The 19,972-nt window shown below is 37.5% G+C and overlaps 1 protein-coding gene across 2 annotated transcripts in view; it reads left to right on the forward strand.

Annotated features, from left to right (window-relative positions):
- The window catches only part of TMX3 (thioredoxin related transmembrane protein 3), a 43,360-nt gene that overhangs the window by 2,665 nt on the left and 20,723 nt on the right, over positions 1-19,972 (forward strand). For both annotated transcript variants that reach the window (XR_004677644.1, XM_034996057.1), the window contains exons 3-8: positions 3,175-3,214; positions 4,444-4,567; positions 12,522-12,567; positions 13,944-14,024; positions 17,053-17,152; positions 17,788-17,865. Coding sequence is in view for 1 of the 2 variants with exons in the window: in XM_034996057.1 (XP_034851948.1) it covers positions 3,175-3,214; positions 4,444-4,567; positions 12,522-12,567; positions 13,944-14,024; positions 17,053-17,152; positions 17,788-17,865 (469 nt within the window). In the remaining variant the exon portion in view is untranslated. The remainder of the gene's footprint in view (positions 1-3,174; positions 3,215-4,443; positions 4,568-12,521; positions 12,568-13,943; positions 14,025-17,052; positions 17,153-17,787; positions 17,866-19,972) is intronic.

Genomic DNA, 19,972 nt, shown 5'->3' on the forward strand with positions numbered 1-19,972 from the left:
GCTGCTGCTCTTGAGAGGGGCCCCAACCCACAGGATGCCCTGAAGGCCCTCCAGCAGGCCACCAAGCCGCCCCTCTCCTGAGCCCCACTGGTCCACCTCTGCCATTTGAATTACCCCATGTCAGCAAACTTTCAGTTCACTGATCAGAGCCTGAGGCAGGATGACAACACTGCAGGCCAGCACAGACCAGTCATGGGCTGAAAGATCCACTCCCTTTGAGAGGCAGTTACTGGCCTTGGATGAGTGCGGCAGTAGGCTCATATGCAGAACTTTGTCACGTTGCTGAATAGGGCCAGCTCTGGGTCTCTAGTGAAGTGGAAATGGAAGTCATAGGAGCCCATCTGGAGTCTTGCAACTCCATGAAAAGGTCTCATGAGTACCCCTCCACCTGAGGAATAACACCAAAGGAGGCATTGCCTCCTCTGGCCCATTGGGGACCCAGACAGACCTCTAGGGCCACCCATGGGCCTGGTCACTAATGGCCCCTGTGGGTTAACTTGTAAGAATTGGGTGTGGCCCCTATGCTGCAAAAGGAAACATAACCAATGAGCATATCATGCTTTTAGCTCAGTGTGGAAACTGAATTGTTCTCCACACCAGAGCAAGCAGGTGCACAATCAGTTGCCTCCTGGATCCACAGGAGTATGGCCCGTGGAGATTCAGATACCGTCCTAATGGGGTGGCAGGACGTGGGCCGCCACTGTGGTGAGAAGACACAGAAACAGCATGAAAGAGCCGTCCCACTTGTCAGACCCTGGTCAAGGCTAAAACTACTGCCCCTAAACAGTTTCCTTCAAGTGCATGGGCTAGGGCATTCTCAGCAGATACAACAGGCTGGGCCCCTTTTGCCATCGATCGTGTTTCAGTGGATCTCAGTGATATCAGTTGACACTTTCTTTGGGTTTCGCCTAGCCATTTCCATGCATTCCACAGACTCCAGCCACACTCTCCAGGCCCTGCAAGACCACATTTGTTTCCTTTTCAGGTTCCCTGAGAACACTGTATCTGATAACAGTCCTGGAATTTATGCTCAAGCTACCCATCCGTTGGCCCAGTCATGGGCATACAGCAGACTCTCCGTGCTCCATATCACCCCTAATCCACAGGGGTACTTGAGCATTTTAATGAACATTTGAAGTATGGGCTTAATCAACTGATGGGAGGGGACAGGATTACCCCAGCCTGGACTATACATCTCGGGCCTGGGTCTCAATGCAGCCATTCCCCAATCAGGTACTTTGCCAGGTTATCTGTCCCCTTCCTTCAATTTGACCATTACTGACTCTATAGTCCCTGTGGGGGACCCTATAAAGGACTTCCATACCAACTCCTTCCCGAAGACTGATATCAGTGGGAGATGAAAATGGCTATTAAACACCAAGGACTGGGAGATCGTAACCTCCTGCATTTGCCCCTGGGTGCAGAGTCTGAGTCTTTGCCTCAAGAGCAGTGATGTACAGTATGCACAGTAGAACTTTTATTAAACATGAGGGGAGCAAAGGCAGAAGATTTGGGTTTACCAACCTGGGGGATCGATTAAGGGTGTTATCCTTGCCCATGGTTCAGGACAGACTGTGTCACAGCTGGACAGATGTGAGTGCTGTTGGACTGAAGAGCTCAGATACTGGACATGTGTTCTCTTTGTCTTTGTAGATTCAAGAATCTTAACTAAAATATCCCCATAAAGAACTTTTGTCACTCATTCAGTATAGATTAAATATAGGTCACTGTGCAAGGTACTAAGAGATGAAATAAGCATAATTATTGTTGGATAATATGTAAATACAATGTGTGAAAACTGATAAGAATCCTAAAGAGGACAAAGATGATGTGGAGAGATTGTTTCTAGCTGTGAGGAATTTAGGAAGGCATTATGGAGTAAGAAATGCTTTTAGCTGGATAGGATGTGAACACGAAAGAATGTAGAAAGTCAAATAAACATTGTGAATTTAGCTGTGATAAATACCATGAGTTGATTGGGAATCATAGGATGCTTATATTTGAGTGGAAGGATAAGTTGGGGCCAGCACATGAGTACATGTAGCAATTTATACTTCTTTTTGTAGGTGGTGGAAGGGCACCTAGAAGGTGTCAAATAAGAGAAACATGATCAGATGATCAGAACCGTGTTTTAGGAAAATTCTTTGTAAGCTCTTGTGTCAGGGGGTCCCCAAAAGCACTCCCAGGCTTGGTTATTGACGAGGAGCACTCAGAGGACTCAGCCTATTGTGGAAGTCACAGTTATGATTTATTGCAGTGAAGGGGCACATGGTAAAACCAACAAAGAGAAAAGCCAATGTGGGTAAATTCCAGAGGAAACCAGGAACAAGTTCCAAGAGTCCTCTCCTACTAGAGTCACATAGGATGTGCTTAATTCCTCCATCAGGAGTTGGGACCACATGTTTGACATGTTCTCTACCAAGGAAGCTCATTAGAGACTCAGTGCTTAGGGATTCTTATTGGGGGATGGTCATGTAAGGACCTTCCTGCCTAGTCTATACCAAAATTTCAGATCCTGGAAGGAAAGCAGATGTTCATCATAAAACCACTTTGTTTGCACGGTGTTGGAACAGTGAGCTATCTTATTAGGAAAAGGTGGAAACCCTCCTGAAATTCAAGTTCCCGGATACCAACCAAGGGCCAGTCTTGGAAGCAGACCTTTTTAAGGATAGCAGTGTCAGTTTAGCTATGCTAACTGTAATGCACAGGAGTAAATGGAATAGAGGGGCTGGGAGCTGAGGCCTCTATCTGTGTTTCTACCAAGTCCCACTTAATTTTTTTTATTTAATTTTTTTAAAGATTTTATTTATTTCAGAGAGCGAGAGAGAGAGAGCATGAGCAGGGGGAGCTGCAGAGGGAGAGGGAGAAGTAAGACTCCCCGGCCAAGCAGGGACCCTGATGCGGGACTCAATCCCAGCACCCTGGGATCAGGACCTGAGCCACCCAGGCGCCCCATTTTTTTTTTTTTTAATTTTGTACTTCTGATTATCAGTTCTCTACTTTTTAAAAGATGTTTAATGGATAAGATTTAGAGGTCACTTAGTAAAAATTTTACATAAAAACTTGTTGAATTTGTTCCATGCTCCAGTATTTATCAGTTTATCAGCCCCACATATTGTAAAGTAGAAACAAACATACAATCAGAGATTTGTTTTCTCATGTTTGTTTTTTTAGGTTTAAAGACAATCGGAAAGATGACATTTGGCTTGTAGATGTGAGTATGTAAATTTTTGTACTAATTAACTACCCCTGCCGTTTTAAGAATTATTTTCTATTCTCCTCCACACATATATGGTAATATATGGTTAGTGTTTCTGTATATTATTCCGTTTTTGTCACGTAGTGTTATGTAGGTTATTATATTAAAATGAACCTCAGAGCCTTAAGGTTCCTGGCAGGGAAACCTGTTTTTGCTGAAATTCTGAAGAGGTCGACATATGGATTATGTCTGAGGGCGACTGTGGTATGATTTAACTACAAAATTCACTCTTCTTTTTTTCCTGTTATGCAAAAAATTATTTGTGTTATTATCACTTGACAATAAAAATCTTATATTCATCTTAATGGGGAACAAAATCAGATTTTCATCTTACTTCCTTTTTTCACTTTCAAGTTTAGAATGTATTTAAACCTCATGTTGTTTGGGATTCCTTTTACCTTGTCTCAGTAAAAATGTTGTAGAGTGGCAGCAAAAGAGATGGAATGAGAATAGCAGAGTTGACAGTTGCTGAAGCCAAATGATGGAGCATGAGAGTCCATTGTTTAATTCTTCCTCTCTCCTTTTGTGCGTGTTTGAATATTTCCATAATATAATGTTAAAAAAATAGATGAATCTTATTTCATGAAAGTACAACAAGCAGTTTGTTACACCATTTTACTAGAGGAACCTATTTCCACCTCAGCCCTCTGGTGATCCTGAAGAAAAAGGAACTGTGGTTTTAGTTTAATCAACCTGACTTGTCTCTATGCCAAGCCAGTCATCTTAGTGACCCCCCTTGTCTACCAGCAGTTATGCTTAAAGTAGCAAAGGTACCTACTGTGTTGGGGTTTTTGTAATAGAAATAGACTGATGTTCATCATGAACGCTTAAGAGGTGTGTGTGTGTGTGATGTATGTGTATTCATTTTATATATGACATAGACTGACTTTGAAGCAAAGCTGTTTTTATTGTAAATTATCTGTTTTAAATAGGAATAAGTAGTCATTTTAAATGAACTTAAGGTAATATCAGTGTTGAGGTATATGCTAGGAGTTAAACTAATTAGATTTGTGGTGTGTGTGTTTTGCCTTTTATTATGAAACTACTTCAGAAATTATATTTAGACTTTTTATCTGAAATGAACTCATCAGATCACTTATTCTAAGAGAGTTTTTAAAAATTAAGATTGATATACACAATAGCACAATATTTTAGTGGTTGTCTTTTCTTTTTCCCCCAACAAGTTTTATGCACCATGGTGTGGCCATTGTAAAAAACTGGAACCGATTTGGAATGAAGTTGGTCTTGAGATGAAAAGTATTGGTTCTCCAGTTAAAGTTGGAAAGATGGACGCTACCTCCTATTCCAGTAAGCATTTACTCAGTTTATTATTTTACTGTTCTCATAGTGAAAATGATTTACTTAACATGAAGCAGTATTCAAGGTAGGAGGAAGAAATACTTATTTTTTGTTCAGGTAAATTAAGGTTATCTTAATAATTAAAGATTGTATACTTCATGCGTTAAGTGATTTAGCCATCAAATGCGTGATATGCAGTGTATGTTAATCTTCTGCCTAACATGTATGCATAAGCCATTGTTCCTACTTTGAGCCTCCTTGGGAGATACGCTGTTTACCTGAGGCAACTACAGAAATTTGAGTGTCAAACAGTTGATGCTGCTGTGTGAATTCAGAATGAGAGTTGTTGTCTGAGTAGCCAGAGATGATGTGGTAGAGAAGGAGATGGAGACCTACAAGATGAGTTAAGATAGAAAAGATACAAGGGAGGACCAGGAAAGTATTCACATTAGAGAGAATATTACAGCAAAACCTTAGAGTTGAAAATGAGAATAGGATGTCCTGAAGCAGAGGTTGGCAAACCAAAGCCTGTGGACAGAATCTGGCCCACTGCCCATTTTTGTAAATGGAGATATACCTGCACACATTCTCACTCATTTGTTTACTGTTGTCTGTGCCTGTTTTCATGTTCCACTGGAGGAGTTGAGGAGTTTCAACAGAGACTGTTTTCCCCACAGTGCCTAAGATATTTGTTATCTGACCTTTTCCAGGAAAGTTTACCAATGCCTATCTTAAAGGATTTGAGAAAAGAAGAATTTAAGTTTAGAGAAGTATGAAGTATCATAGAAATTTGGAAAGAGCATGGCTTCAGAAAGCAGACCTGATTTCAAATCCTGCTTCTGCCTGCTACTTTTGCCATGTAAAATGGGGAAAATTTCTTAACATGTCTTAAGTTTTGATGTCTACATTGGTAAATATTTGTCATGTGGCTTTCGTTGGTTTTTTTGAGATTTGAATGATGTAGCACATGTCAAGTCCCTTATAGTATTCAGTACATGTAGGTTCCCTTTTCCTTTAATCAATGAAGAAAGTGGAATTGTGTAATATACATTTCTTTTTAGGAAATCAGGATTATACTCAGGATACAGCTTTGGAAAAGGACAGGCCTATGGTTTTTTTGTTTGTTTGTTTGTATTTTGTTTTTGTTTTTTAAAGATTTTATTTATTTATATGTTAGAGAGAGCATGCACACAAGCAGGGGGAGTGGGAGAGGGAGAAGCAGGCTCCCTGCTAAGCAAGGAGCCTGACATGGGGCTCGATCCCAGGATGCTGGGATCATGACCTGAGCCAAAGGCAGATGTTTAACGGACTGAGCCATCCAGGTGTCCCAGGATAGACCTATGTTTTAATCCCAGATTTCCCATGTGCCTACTTCTGGGGCTTTGAGAAAGGCCTTAACCTCTCAATTTTAGTTTCTATGTCTGTAAGTGGGAGAGTAATAATCCTGAAGGTTGTGAGGATTGTATTAACATTTCATATTCAAAATCCCTTGCACAGTGGCTAGCGCACCTAAGATGAAGTATAAGACCAGATTTTAGAGGTCTGTCACGTCATGGTGTTTTAGATTTTATCAGTTGTCAATTGAGAAGTAACGGACTTTTTTTTTTTTTTTTTTTTTAAGATTTTATTTATTTATTTGACAGAGAGACACAGCGAGAGAGGGAACACAAGCAGGGGGAGTGGGAGAGGGAGAAGCAGGTGTCCCACAGAGCAGAGAGCCTGATGCGGGACTCGATCCCAGGACCCTAGGATCATGACCTGAGCCGAAGGCAGTCGCTTAACCGACTGAGCCACCCAGGCGCCCGTAACGGACATTTTTGAGAAGCAGTTGACTTGATAAAAATGTTTTTGGCAGCAACATGTACGATGCAAAAGAAAAGCAATTAGAGACAAGAAAATCATGTAGGTCAGTTTTTGTATGCATCTTGGTGTAGGATGCTGAAAGCCCAGACTTGGTAATGACAGTGGAGTGAAGAGGACATAGTAGTCCTCACAGACATCTTCAAGGATGAAATCACAGCCATGATAGACTGGCTCTGTAGTATAAAGAAAAACAATCAAAAGTAATAGTATAAGATTTTTAGCATAGTTACTGAACTACACCACTACAGGTTATATGGAAAAGAGTAAGTAATTTTCTGTGTGTTTCCATGTTAGCAGCTGCTGTGAATTTATGGTACTTGGCTTACTGATGTTTGGGAACAGGGAACTAGAGAGCAGTTACCTGTGAGGCTGGAATTGCAGTCAAACAAATAAGTTGTTAAAACTTTGAGAGGAGACCAGAGCAATGGCAGGAATTACTGTAGACGGAGATTGATTTCTTGAAATAAGCTTTTAACAATGTTTGAGAAATTATTGCTTTCAACTGTTGCTCCTGAAAGTAAGCTCTCGTGTCTAGGAAATCTGGTGTCAATTGTGTGTTGATTAGACCTGCGTGTACCTGTGTTCATTCACATTGTCAACTGTATTCACCTCAGTGTGTTTACTAACTAGCGTATTAGTCTCTAGAGATTAAAGGAAGACCAGAACAAATCCTTCTTGTCCAGGAAATGCTTGGTCCAATAGGAGGAGAAATACGAATAAACCAACAGGTAGAATAAAGTCTCAAACATAGCAAATTCTTGTGATCATTTGAGTCATTTAATGGAGTCATAAAGTAAAATAATGTATAAAGGCGTGTGGGTATATAAAGATAAATAATCAGTAAAAAAAAAAAAATAGTACCTACAAATCCAGCAAAAACTTTAATGGTAAGCTGCTCATGTGATGCTACAGTGAAACAACGGTTTACATTAAGTCCATTCTTTTTATAGTATCTAATTCATTAGCTTACTATTCTGTATGTACTAAGTGCCTGTGTGTGTCACTATTAAGTGACACTATGTTTAGGGGAAAAATAGCTAAGACTTCTTTCTGAGTAGCTTAGAAAAGAAAATGCTTTAAATGTTGTGATTAAAGTGCAATGTTCTTAAAGGTGTTAAGACTTCATATATGGTTTGTAGCTTTTTAGGTACTTTACGATGGGACTCTTTTTCATCCCGTTATTCACAATCCACTAAGAGGTTTAAATTTTTGCCTCTGATCTGTGACTGTTACAGATTTATTGTTCATTTAGCATCGTGTTATGTATCATGTTGAATTAATAGGAAGAAACCTCTGTAGAGCATGCAGAGCACATTATCTCAAGCAAACCATCTAGCTTTGGGAAAAGGGATAGGGGAGCTGGTATGTGAGGATGATCCTCTGCCAAGTACTGTGATGGGTGCTTCCTATACTTTATGTCCTTTGCTCCTTGGATGTGCGCTGCTAAACCCTCCACCCCCTTTCCCAAGCTACATGTAATGTTTGCTTGTAAATCTTTGTGACTGTTTGCATCATACAAACGTAGCCTATTGAAAAATCATTCTTTTGTCAAAAAGTTGTAGAGTCAGTATTCATTCAGCGGGTATCTCATGAGCCCTTAACTATACGCCAGAATGTACCAGGCACATTCTAGGCATCATGATGCATCAGTGACCAAAACAGACAATAATTTCTGCTCTCATGGAGATTGTGTTCTAGAGGGGAGAGACACACAATAAAAACATAAGTAAATTGTTACGTTACTTAGTGTTTGATGTCAGCGACGGATGCATTTTCTACTTTACTGTAGAATCAAGGAGATGTTTTATGTGCTTATGGAGAAAAATATTACCTTCCTAGTATTTTTTTTTTAAAAAGGCGTATTTAAAAACTACTGTCTGGAGATTGTACAAATAAATTTTGGGCATATAATTCTTAAAGTTTTTTAAATACCTCAAGGCAGCTCCATTACAGGTGTTTTAGTAGAAAAAGGTAAAGAAATTGAATTCTTTTCTCAAACTAGCTGTCAACATTATTCTATGTCTAACTGTAGATACTGAAGGCTTGGCTGTTTCCTATGTATTTCATCCATCTCCATAGGTCACTTTTCAGGCATTTGCAGCATCAGTGTATCTCAGCATTTAGTCGGCAGACCACCTGCATTAGGATTTCCTGGGCTGTTCACTGTAAATTTAGACTCTGAAGACCAACATCAGCCCTACCCAATGAAAGTCTCTGAGACTGGGTCATGAGAATCTGTATTTTTAACGTGGACTCCAGGTAATTCTGCTGCACGTCTAAGTTGGAGAACCACAGAATAAAGTATTATTCCGGTGAATAGTTATTTATATGATTGGGCTTGAGGTGGGATAGGATTATTCAGTGATCAAGTATGAGAAATCTCTTGAGTATTTGAGGTCGTGTAAGTGCAGAGATTGGAAGTGCATGCCCTCACACTCAGTCCAAACATCTCTGTGTCCAGAATTCGTGAACCAGAGAAATTTGAACTCTCATGAATTACCCTGTGTGTTTGGAATTGGATCAGAATTTTCTTGATGCATGGTTTTAACTGATAATGCTGTAATCGGCATAAAAAAACCCTGTATAAATGTAGGTATTTTAGCCTCTCTCTCTGTACATACTCCCTCCCACAGTCAGGTACGAGAATTGTTTCTCGTTTGTAAAATACGTTACGGTGCCCCGTGTGATGTCTGTTTTGAAACCACTGAAATCCTGCTTATTCCTCAACGTAAGTGTGATACTTATTTTATGTTAAAGGCCAAAACTTACTTCTCGTTGATGTGTAAACTTGGAATGAAATTTGGCCAGTAACATTCTCATTTCTTGCTCACAGATTATATTGGCAGATTAGTTTTATCTTTCTTTCTAAATTATAAGCTCTCTTTGGCCAGTGATTATATCTCAGTGTTGCTCAGTCTTGGCACTAAGGATATTTTGGGCCAAATAATCCTTTGTTTGGGGGGAAGGGTTGCTGTGCATTGTAGGATATTTAGCAACATCCCTGATCTCCACCCACTAGATACCAGTAACAACCTTCTGCCCATCCCACTGTCCCCCAGAGTTATGGCAACCAAGAATGTCTCTAGACATTGCCCAGTGTCTCCTGGAGGGCACAATCTACCCCAATTGAGAACAGCTGCTGTATTTTACATCCTCTTCCTGTTAGACACATAGTAACACTCAGTAAATACTAAGAACAATACTATTTTGAGCTGAAAACGACTTCACATTAATTACAGCTCCTCCTTCTTCCCCCTGCCCATTGTGCAGATGAAGAAACAGCAGGTAGTTAGCAGTGAAATGACTGAGTAATTTCAAACACCAAAGTTAGAGGTAGATTTAGGACCAGAGTCTGAGATCACGTAATTCACATCCAAGCCTAGCTGTACCATCAAGTTGTTATCATTTCAAGGAGAAAACAGGAAATAAGGGCCTCATTTTATGAGCATTTAAAATTACGAAATTTCATGTTACAAATGCATTCTTGAATTTGTGAAGGAATTGATCTCAGGTTTCTATGCAAACCATTGTTTTCTTTTTTTTTTAAAGATTTTATTTATTTATTTGAGAGAGAGAGAATGAGAGAGAGCACATGAGAGGGGGGAGGGTCAGAGGGAGAAGCAGACTCCCTGCCGAGCAGGGAGCCCGATGCGGGACTCGATCCTGGGACTCCAGGATCATGACCTGAGCCAAAGGCAGTCGCTTAACCAACTGAGCCACCCAGGCGCCCCAAACCATTGTTTTCTAATATGAAAAAATAAAGAACTAAAAGTTAAAGTCAGACTTAAGCTTCATTCATAGTCCTGCTACCTTGTCAGTGCTTGCATTCAAACAAGTTACCAAGTCTTTCTAAGTATCAGTTTCTTTACCTGAAAAGTAGTAATAGTATCCTTCTCCTGCTCACAGAATTGTCTGGAGGTATAGTTGAAGGTCTGTTAAAGTCAGCTATGAAATACTTTACATGTGATAGTTCTTATTATACATACACTGATGTGTCTGCAGCTTACTACTTAACAGTGAGATCAGGATCAGAAATAGAAAGGAATTGGACCTAGCATTTGAGGATCTCTGTGTTCCAAGCTCTCTCTCAGATTCTTTTCCACATGTTTTCTCATTTTAAAATCCTGCCCATAAGCTGAAGAAAATGAGTGCCGTCCTCAGAAGGGAAAGAGCTGCCTAGATGATAAATTAGAAGTTGGAATTCTAACCTACATCATTTTACGTCTATAACCCATGCTTTGCTTGTGTGCTTTATATATATGTTTGTGTGTGTGTGTGTGTGTATAACTGTTTTCCTAGGGAAACCTAAATGTAAGGTTTTAGGAGTCACCGCCAGTTGAAATTCTATCAAAAATGAAGTTTAATGCTCAAGGAGTCAAGGTATAATAGAGTGGGTGGTATTATATATCTCCATCTTAGAGAGATCCTGTGGCGTTAAATGTGGAGCTGGGATTTTTTTCTCTGAAACCTGTTTTGAGAGAAACCTATTTTCTCATTGATTGCATATTTTCTTTATTTGATTTGTTTATAAAAAAGCTTCACAATAAATTAAACAAAGAACTGATAGATATGCCTCCCCCCTCCCCCCGTCAATTATATTAGTCTTAGTTGAAGGTAATTAAGGGCTGATGTTTTCCTGCCTCCTTAATTTGGGAAGGGGGCATTAAGAACATCTTTTACTCACATAATCCCCCCAAATCATTTTTGTATTTTTACTCAGAAGTCAATCTCAATAACTACAGTGTGCAATTAGAGTCTATTGGACAGAATTAAATCCTACATTACAGATGGGCACAAATAAATTATATAATTGGTTTAAGTTCACATAGCTATTCAGAGGCAGGACCTTTATCTTCAGAACCTGAGTTATTTTTGTTACCTCTACTGTTTGTGTTGCTTCTAATAAAAACCAGTGTTGATCAGTGTCCAGAACCTTCCAGTCACCTTTCTCTATATGTTTAAGGGAGAAACTCTATTGATGACGAAGGAAGGCTAAGAGATTTTGACTATTAATTTTGCCACAAATTCACTTTGTCATCATTCTTGTGTAGTGGGCGGTGCTAAGAAACCAGAGTAATGATTACTAAAGTGATTGGTAAACCAGAACTCACGTAGAGTAGTGTCCTTATACCCAACTATGGTAAAATGTCCTCGAAATAAATAAAATTAACAAAGGGAGAGATCGTAGGAACAAATACATTATAGTTTACTTAAACTGGTGTATGTGTAAATATATTGTATATTGTCTCTTAACTGAGATGGTTTCATTTCTTTGCTGTTCTAGTTGCCTTGAATTTGTAAAGTAGGAAGGTATATTTGCAGTAGTGATTTCTGTACCTCTTAAAGTCCTAATTCTCTATTTGATTGTTTTTGTTTCTTCTTTCCCTCAAAAAAGATGCCACTGTAGCAACTGTATCTCATTTTAATTAACATGAGGACTTCAGAATAATCTTTGAAAATAACTAGAATTTTTCTGGGTTATTACAAAAGCAGAAACTTCTAAAACAAGTAGATAAAGTTGCTTTTAGATCATGTATTGACTGCAGAAATTAAGTAATTTTGCAAATACAATTTATCTTTTTAAAATTAAAATAGAATGCAGTTCTTTTCAGACTCAGAAAACACTAAAGGAAAGGATGGGCTTTGCTTTTTATGTTGTTGTTTTTTATTTATTTATTTATTTTTACTTATTTTTGCGGAACCAATGAGACCTAGAAAAAAAATATTTGTCCTGGAAAATGAAATCAAATGACAAGTGAGACTTTATATATATATATATATATATATATTTTTTTTTTAACAAGAATATCTTAAAATAAGTACTTCAGGGATAAAATTTTAACTATTCTTTTGGCATTTATTTCTTAGTCATAGTGTTTTGTGTGGCCATAGGCTGGATTATTAAGTAATTGTTTTGTATGAGAATGTCATGTTTTTTCTTTTTTGTATGTGAATTTATATTCTTTTTTAAGGCTTGAAAACAACACATCTTTATGGGTTTGTATAAATATATATATCTTTTTAAGTAAAAGGCTCATTTACTACCTAGTTTCTCATTTTTAAAAAAAATTTAGAATTATTTATTCTTTTTCTTATCAAGGCATTGCTTCAGAGTTTGGAGTTCGAGGTTATCCAACAATTAAGCTGTAAGTTGAGTGTTGTATGTTTATATGTGTATTTTTATTAGTTCACTCTACTTACGTTTTATTACATTAATTTCTAGTAGCATCCTTGGAGGATTGCAGATTTGGGTTCAGCAATTCTTTCTAGGTGCAGTATGTGATCAAAGGAGAGGGACTGCATCTTCCTGCTTTTCTTGGTATTTAAGTGAGTGTGTTGTTTACGGCTAATTCACTAAATGCGCTCTGAGTGCTCACTGCGTGGCAGGCATCCTGCCGGACAAGACGTACAGCTGTAAAGTATGAAAGGTCTTTTACCCTTGAGGAGCTCAAGAGTGTATTCTGCTGTATCATGTGAATCCTGTCTCCTAACAAATTTTACTTTTCTATAATTGAAATACACTTATTTCATTAGAGAGGAAAGAAACAAACAGAATCAAATTGATGGATTTAATTCTAATCTGTAAGTGTTGGCAAAGTCTAATATAAAGCGTATATAAGTTGGGAGAAATGGTGTGCTCATTCTAAAGGATTTATTTCATAATCATAATTTTATTGAATTTTCTCTTGAGTTTCATCCTTATTTTGATAATGTGCGAGTTGAGGAATTATTTTGAAACTTATTTTTATAATTGAGTTTTATTTCAGTGTTTTAAAATCTCAAATTTCAAAATTTGGCTAATTTTAATTCTTTATTTCTTGGGTTTTGTGTTGACGTCCCTCCTTCCCTACTTTTAAAAAATCTTGTTAAGCCTCTTTTACTTGGGTTAAGTAAATTATCCTTTCTGTTCTTTTTTGTTTGATTTTAGATGTTCTCTTGTCCTTTCACATTTTTTTTTAAATCTCAGTTGGATTAAAAGATAAATAAATAAATAAAAATAAATCTCAGTTGGATACATCATTGACAGGCTTTTTGAAAATTATCTTAATTTTATAGAATAGGTGTTTTATGCCTTGTTCTACTCTATAATCTTGGAGCATCTTTCAAGTTCCTATGATGTTGTGTTGCTTAAAATTTGTTTTCCCTCTACCGAAATACTATGAATTCCGTCTCATTTTTTAAACTAGAGAAGATAGTGAGAATTATGCTTTGATAAGCTCTTGACCATGAATGTGCAGATTATGCACTTTTCAGAAGCATAGACACAATGCAACTATTAGATACAAAGTAAACTATTTTCATGTAATTTTAATAAAATACAGCCTTTTTCTTTATATTTTGAGTTGTTGGTCCCCTGTAGCCAGTTGCCTACTGTATTTCACATGGTTATGCTACTTCTGAAACAAGTCTGCATTTACTATTTTATATACTATAATTTTATATAACAATACTGATTAGCATTGACTCTTAAAACAGTTGAAATAATCTAAGCTTCTATCCTTTTTTTTTTTTTCTTTTTAAGATTAAAGGGGGACTTGGCATATAATTACAGAGGACCACGAACTAAAGATGATATTATTGAGTTTGCTCACAGAGTGTCTGGGTAAGTTTTTATTGGGAAAGGCTTTTACTATGTAATTACTAATATTTTATAGCAGCAATGTCCACAGTAGCCAAAATATGGAAAGAGCCCAGATGTCCATCAACAGATGAATGGGTAAAGAAGAGGTGGTGTGTGTGTATATATATATATGTATATGTATATATATATATATAATCGAATGTTACTCAGCCATCAAAAAGAATGAAACCTTGCCATTTGGAATGCCATGGATGGAACTAGAGAATATTATGTTAGTGAAATAAGTCAGTCAGAGAAAGACAAATACCATTTTCACTCATATGTGGAATTTAAGAAATAAAACAGATGGGAGGAAAAAAAGTAAGATAAAAACAGAGAGGGAGGCAAACCATAAGAGACTCTTAACTCTGGGAAACAAACTGAGGATTGCTGGAGGCTAGGTGGGTGGGGGATGGGGTAACTGGGTGATGGGCATTAAGGAGGGCATGTGATGTAATGAGCATTGGGTGTTATATGCAACTGATGAATCACTGAATTCTACTCCCGAAACTAATAATATACTATATGTTATCTTAATTGAATTTAAATAATTTTTTTTTTAAAAGATACTAATACTTTAAAATTAAATGCAATTTTGGGGCACCTGGGAGGCACAGTCGGTTAAGCATCCGACTCTTGATTTTGACTCAGGTCATGATCTTGGGTCGTGAAATCAAGCCCCACATTGGGCTCCATGCTGAGCGTGGAGCCTGTTTAAGATTCTCTCTCCCTCCCTCCACTCCTCCCCACCGTGCATGCACACTCTCGCTCTAAAAAAAAGAAATAAAGATAAAGCTAAATGTATTTTAATAGACCATATTGAACCCACATTTTTTTAGGGACTTGCCCTAAATAACATCTGTGTTCATTAATGACAAAAGGTAGGCGTATGTATCATATGCAAAGAGATACTTTAAAGAAACAAAAGGAACTGTGACTTCTATTATATTTGTTAACCTCATATTAAATTCATTTCATTTGTAGAAAAAAAAATTTCCCCAGTGGATTTTTTAAAGATTTTATTTATTTATTTGACAGAGAGATAGCACAAGCAGGGGGAGCAGCAGAGGGAGAGGGAGAAGCAAACTCTCCGCTGAGCAGGCAGCCCAGTGTGGGGTTCAATCCCAGGACCCCAGGATCATGACCTGAGCTAAAGGCAGATGCTTAACCCACTAAGCTACCCAGGCGCCCCTGCCAGTGGATTTTTTAATGCATTTTCAGAATTTGATTACTTCTAATAACCTTGTGAATTATAGTTTTATTTTACTATAAATTTGCTTTTATACTGCTTCATTTATGTCAACTTATTTTTCCTGTTACTTAATTTCAGAGTTTTTAAAAGAGACCCCACAATATTATTGTTCTGAATAGAATTGGGCTTTAATCCCTGGCCTGTGATACTGGAAAATTCTTTTTAGATACAGCTGAAATACTTTCCTTGATCTGTCACATGCTGCTTTATGCCAGCTGTGGGTATTACTACACATTGCTTAGGATGTGACATAACTAGAACCCAGATACTTATTTGAGTTACAGATCGCTGAGATTTTACTGCTAAGTAAACAGTTTCTTACATAAACTTTTCCTGTTGGTTTGAATGTGGTGATTTCGTTTTTTAATCTACATCTATCTTGCTGGGTTTTAAAGAAAGTTGGTGCTTATAATTATTCAGTGCAATTATGTGGAACTTATTAAAGAGAACATTTATCAAGGTAGTTTAACCTATATTGACTTTGAAAGTATAAGCACTTTCTTGTGAGTTTGACAGGATACGCTGATAGCTTTAAATAGCTTTAAAGTAAATTGAAATATCGCAGTGGATTTGTTGAGTGGCATGGCACTGTATGGCTTGAATTATTTGAGAAAAGGCAGAATTAGGAATGATCTTTATTCAAGTTGCAAAGCTTATTAATACAATTTTTACGTATTTTCTCATCAATTGCGTATTTCATTTTCTTTATTTGCCTTCTGAATAAATTGTGAGTTAAGTTTATATTATATGAGGGGATTGCTAGTGGGATGTACTTCATTCCCTGTGATTAGATGGTCTTCATGTTTTGGCAATTTTTTAGAGTTTTACTTTAAGCTTAAGATGGACTTCTCCTGATGTAACTAAAGGTGACTCTGTTGCAAATGAAATTTCATGACTCAGTTCTGGGGTTGCATCACTTAGTGGTTAATTACTGAAATATGAAAATAGAGGCTAGAGTGGAGTGATTCAATGCATCTAAGGAAATGTGCCTTTTGAAAATATGTTTGCCTTTGCAAACTCTGTATTTATTCTTTTTGCAAATTTAGTGGATTAAAAATCTGATAGTATAAACCATGTCTCTTTTTTTAGCTTTTAGTAATATTTTGCAAGTAATATGTTTTATAATAACCTTTGATGTAATTTATTTCTCAGTGTATTTGGCTTTGAAATATGCTTGCATAGTAAAAGTCTTTGTAGAGTTCTGTTTTCTTTTTATGAGGTTCTTAGGTACTATTATGACTACCGCTTTCCATTGTATTTTTTCTGAAAAGAATAACATACTTATGAAACATTTAGATTTTAACCTCTATAGGGTATTTTAAAGCTAGCATTTAAATGGACATAAATCTTAGCATAGTATTATAATTTCCTGGGATAGGATTTTCACAGTGTGTTGGTGTGAATGATCTTAGGAAGGGAAAAAATAATTCTCATGTGGATCCTTTTGTTTATAGCTGAGGACTAACTGGATTATAGTTCTGTTCTTGCCTATCAAAATACTGGCTAAGATGGTACTCTCTAAAGGGATGTATTTTAAACTTATTTTTTAAATTGATAGATTAAATTGTGGGTACTTTGTTTTCATTATGTGAGTACAATAGTGGTCATGGGCTAAAGTTTTATTAGATTTATATAGATTGGGTGATTACTTAAAATGCAGTTAATACAACATTAAAACTTTGTAACTTTAGACATAAATTATGTACTGTCTTTAGTTCCAATGCAAGTTTGTTTTATGTTTGTTTTGTTTTCAAACAGGGCTCTAATTCGGCCACTTCCAAGTCAGCAAATGTTTGAACATATGCAAAAGAGACATCGTGTATTTTTTGTTTACATAGGTGGAGAGTCGCCTTTGAAGGTATCAAATGATTTTATTTTTTAAATTCACAAATACAAATGTATTGTAATTTAATTTTCAGGATAGCCAAAACTTTGACCCAAAACTCAAAATTATTTCACTCTTACTGGAAATATTTTAGTTCAATCTAAGTATTTTTCTAATGAAAACACTTTCTTATATGCCCTCTATTGTGTTTGCCTTCATGAAACAGAAATGAATAAAAAGATGTTGCTTGCCCTGGTTATTCAAATTTTGTGTTACTTTTTAGCATTTTTGTCTCTTTGAGACTACAGAGTGCAGTTTGAATGTAAACTTTTTGAAGATGTGTGTGTGTGTGCGTGTGCACGTTTATATGTGTGCATATATGCACAGATCTCTCCTGTAATTATTAAATTAATAAATATGAATCAAGCTTATACTATACTTTATTTAGAGGAGTATGAAAGCATTGGGTTATGGTGGTCTTTTTGCTTTAGAAACAATGCATTTCACTTGCTGCTTATGTTCCATCATCTTCTCACGTAAAAACACTGACGGCTTCAGACTGGGATGATACTGCTGGGGATGATGCTGCCTGCTCTGAATGTGTAATGAGGGATGAATTCTGATCTTAAGATTTAAAAGTCACCTCTTTCCTATTTGTATCTTCACAGGAGAAATACATAGATGCTGCTTCAGAATTAATTGTATATACATACTTCTTTTCTGCCTCAGAAGAAGTGGTTCCTGAGGTAATGCTTAAAAATGGATTTTAATGACTTAATTTCATTTTTTAAATTACTTGATTTTATTTATCAGATTTATTTACTTTCATATGTGTAGAAACAGTAAACATGTTAACTCTTTACTGCTGATACTAGATTGTTAATAAGCAAATACCACTGGATTCATAGCATTTAGAGACTGTTTATTATGTTGATGCTTTTTTTCTCTTCAAAGTGATAGCAGTAGTAAGAAGTGATAGCTCAAACTGCTAAATTGGTTTATAAGTAATGGAGTGATTAACATATTTATATATATTGATTCACAGCTGCTTCTTACCTGATCATTTGCCGTGCACTGTATTAAGGCCTGGATAGTTGATGACAAGGAAGATCATCAGGGTTGTGAGAGGGTGGAGCCTACATTCTCATGGGTAGAGAAAGTGTACTAAATTTTAGTGTTGCAGGTAACATCTTTTGGGTCCTCAGCCTGAGATGGTCATCTTCAGTAAACAAATATGTAAACAGGATATAACTACTATGAAAAAAGTAAAAGAGCATTGTGATAGTAGGGACATAAGGGTGGGATGGCTGCTCTGGATTGGTGATTAAGAAATGTCTGAGAAGAAAATATTTGAACTGGGACATACATGATGTGAAGGAGCCATGCAAGATCTATGTCCAGAATAAACTAGAAACAGGGAACAGATCATTACAAATGCCCAAGATAAGAACACTGCTGGCATATTTGAGAAATAGGTAGTAGGCCAGTTTGACTATAATACAGTGAGAAAGGAGATAGATAAGAGGTAGGCAGAGACCAGTGGAGGCCTTGCAGGTCATGGCCATGCATGTGATGGGTTGGAAGTTAGTGAAGGACTTGGTCTCGTGTTCAGAGATCAGAGAACAGAATGAATTGGATAGGGATGAGAATAGATCCAGAGAGATCAGTTGAACTCTTGAAGTAACCTGGAGAGTTTAAGCTTGAGGGTTTGTAAAAGGATGGGGGAGAAGTGAAAGCATTGTTGTTTTTTAGAGATGGAATTATTTGAGCTCACTGACCTGGAAGAGAAGGGAAGAATCAAGGATGACTCTTAGGTGTTTGGTTTTAACAGCTGGGTAGGTGGTAGTGTTATCTATGAGTGTGGGAATATTGCAGAAGAAATTAGTTTGGGAATGGGGGACTGATCAAGAGCTTTGAATTGTTCATTTTAACTTGGTTCAACATATTAGTTAGACATCAAGTATAAGCATCGGATTCACAGGTGGATATAGGGGTCTGGCTTTAAGGGCTGTATAAAAACTTCTTAGACATGGGATGCAATTTTTTTTTTTTTTAATCTTATTTATTTATTTGACAGAGACATAGCGAGAGAGGGAACACAAGCAGGGGGAGTGGGAGAGGAAGAAGCAAACTCCCCACTGAGCAGGGAGCCTGATGCGGGGCTCGATCCCAGGACCCTGGGATCATGACCTGAGCCGAAGGCAGATGCTTAACGACTGAGCCACCCAGGCGCCCTGGGATGCAAATTTTTAAGGAAATAAGTGTGTCCAGGGCCTAAAGACTGCAAAGGAAAATAAGAAGAAAATAGCCAGGGAGGGTGCAGGAAAACAAGAAGGGTGAAAAGCCAAGATAAATATTTTAAAAAGAGGGTCTGTTGTGCAAGATACTTGCAAAGTGATCAAGATGAGTTGAGGAGAGTAACTGTGACACTTGTACACGTGGAGGTTGGTGGTGGTTTTACGGGAAGGACGGTGCCTCATCGGTGTCATCTGAGAGAATGTAGAAAAGAAATTGGAGGTTGCAGGCATAGACTTCTCTTTAGAAAAGTTTTCCTAAGAAGGGGACCTGAGGGCGTCTGGGTGGCTCAGTCGGTTAAGCGACTGCCTTCGGCTCGGGTCACGATCCTGGAGTCCCAGGATCAAGTCCCGCATCGGGCTCCCTGCTCGGCGGAGAGTCTGTGTCTCCCTCTGACCCTCCCCCCTCTCATGCTCTCTGTCTCTCATTCTCTCTTTCGCAAATAAATAAAATCTTAAAAAAAAAAAAAAGAAGGGGACCTGAGAAATTGGGCAATAGCTGACGGGAAACATGAAATAAGTCAAGGGAAGCTTTTTCTTTTTAATCAGTGTAAGTTAC

The sequence above is a fragment of the Mirounga leonina genome, unplaced genomic scaffold (assembly GCF_011800145.1).
Source record: "Mirounga leonina isolate KUSES-001 unplaced genomic scaffold, KU_Mleo_1.0 Mir_93, whole genome shotgun sequence".
In the NCBI taxonomy this organism is placed as follows: domain Eukaryota; kingdom Metazoa; phylum Chordata; class Mammalia; order Carnivora; family Phocidae; genus Mirounga; species Mirounga leonina.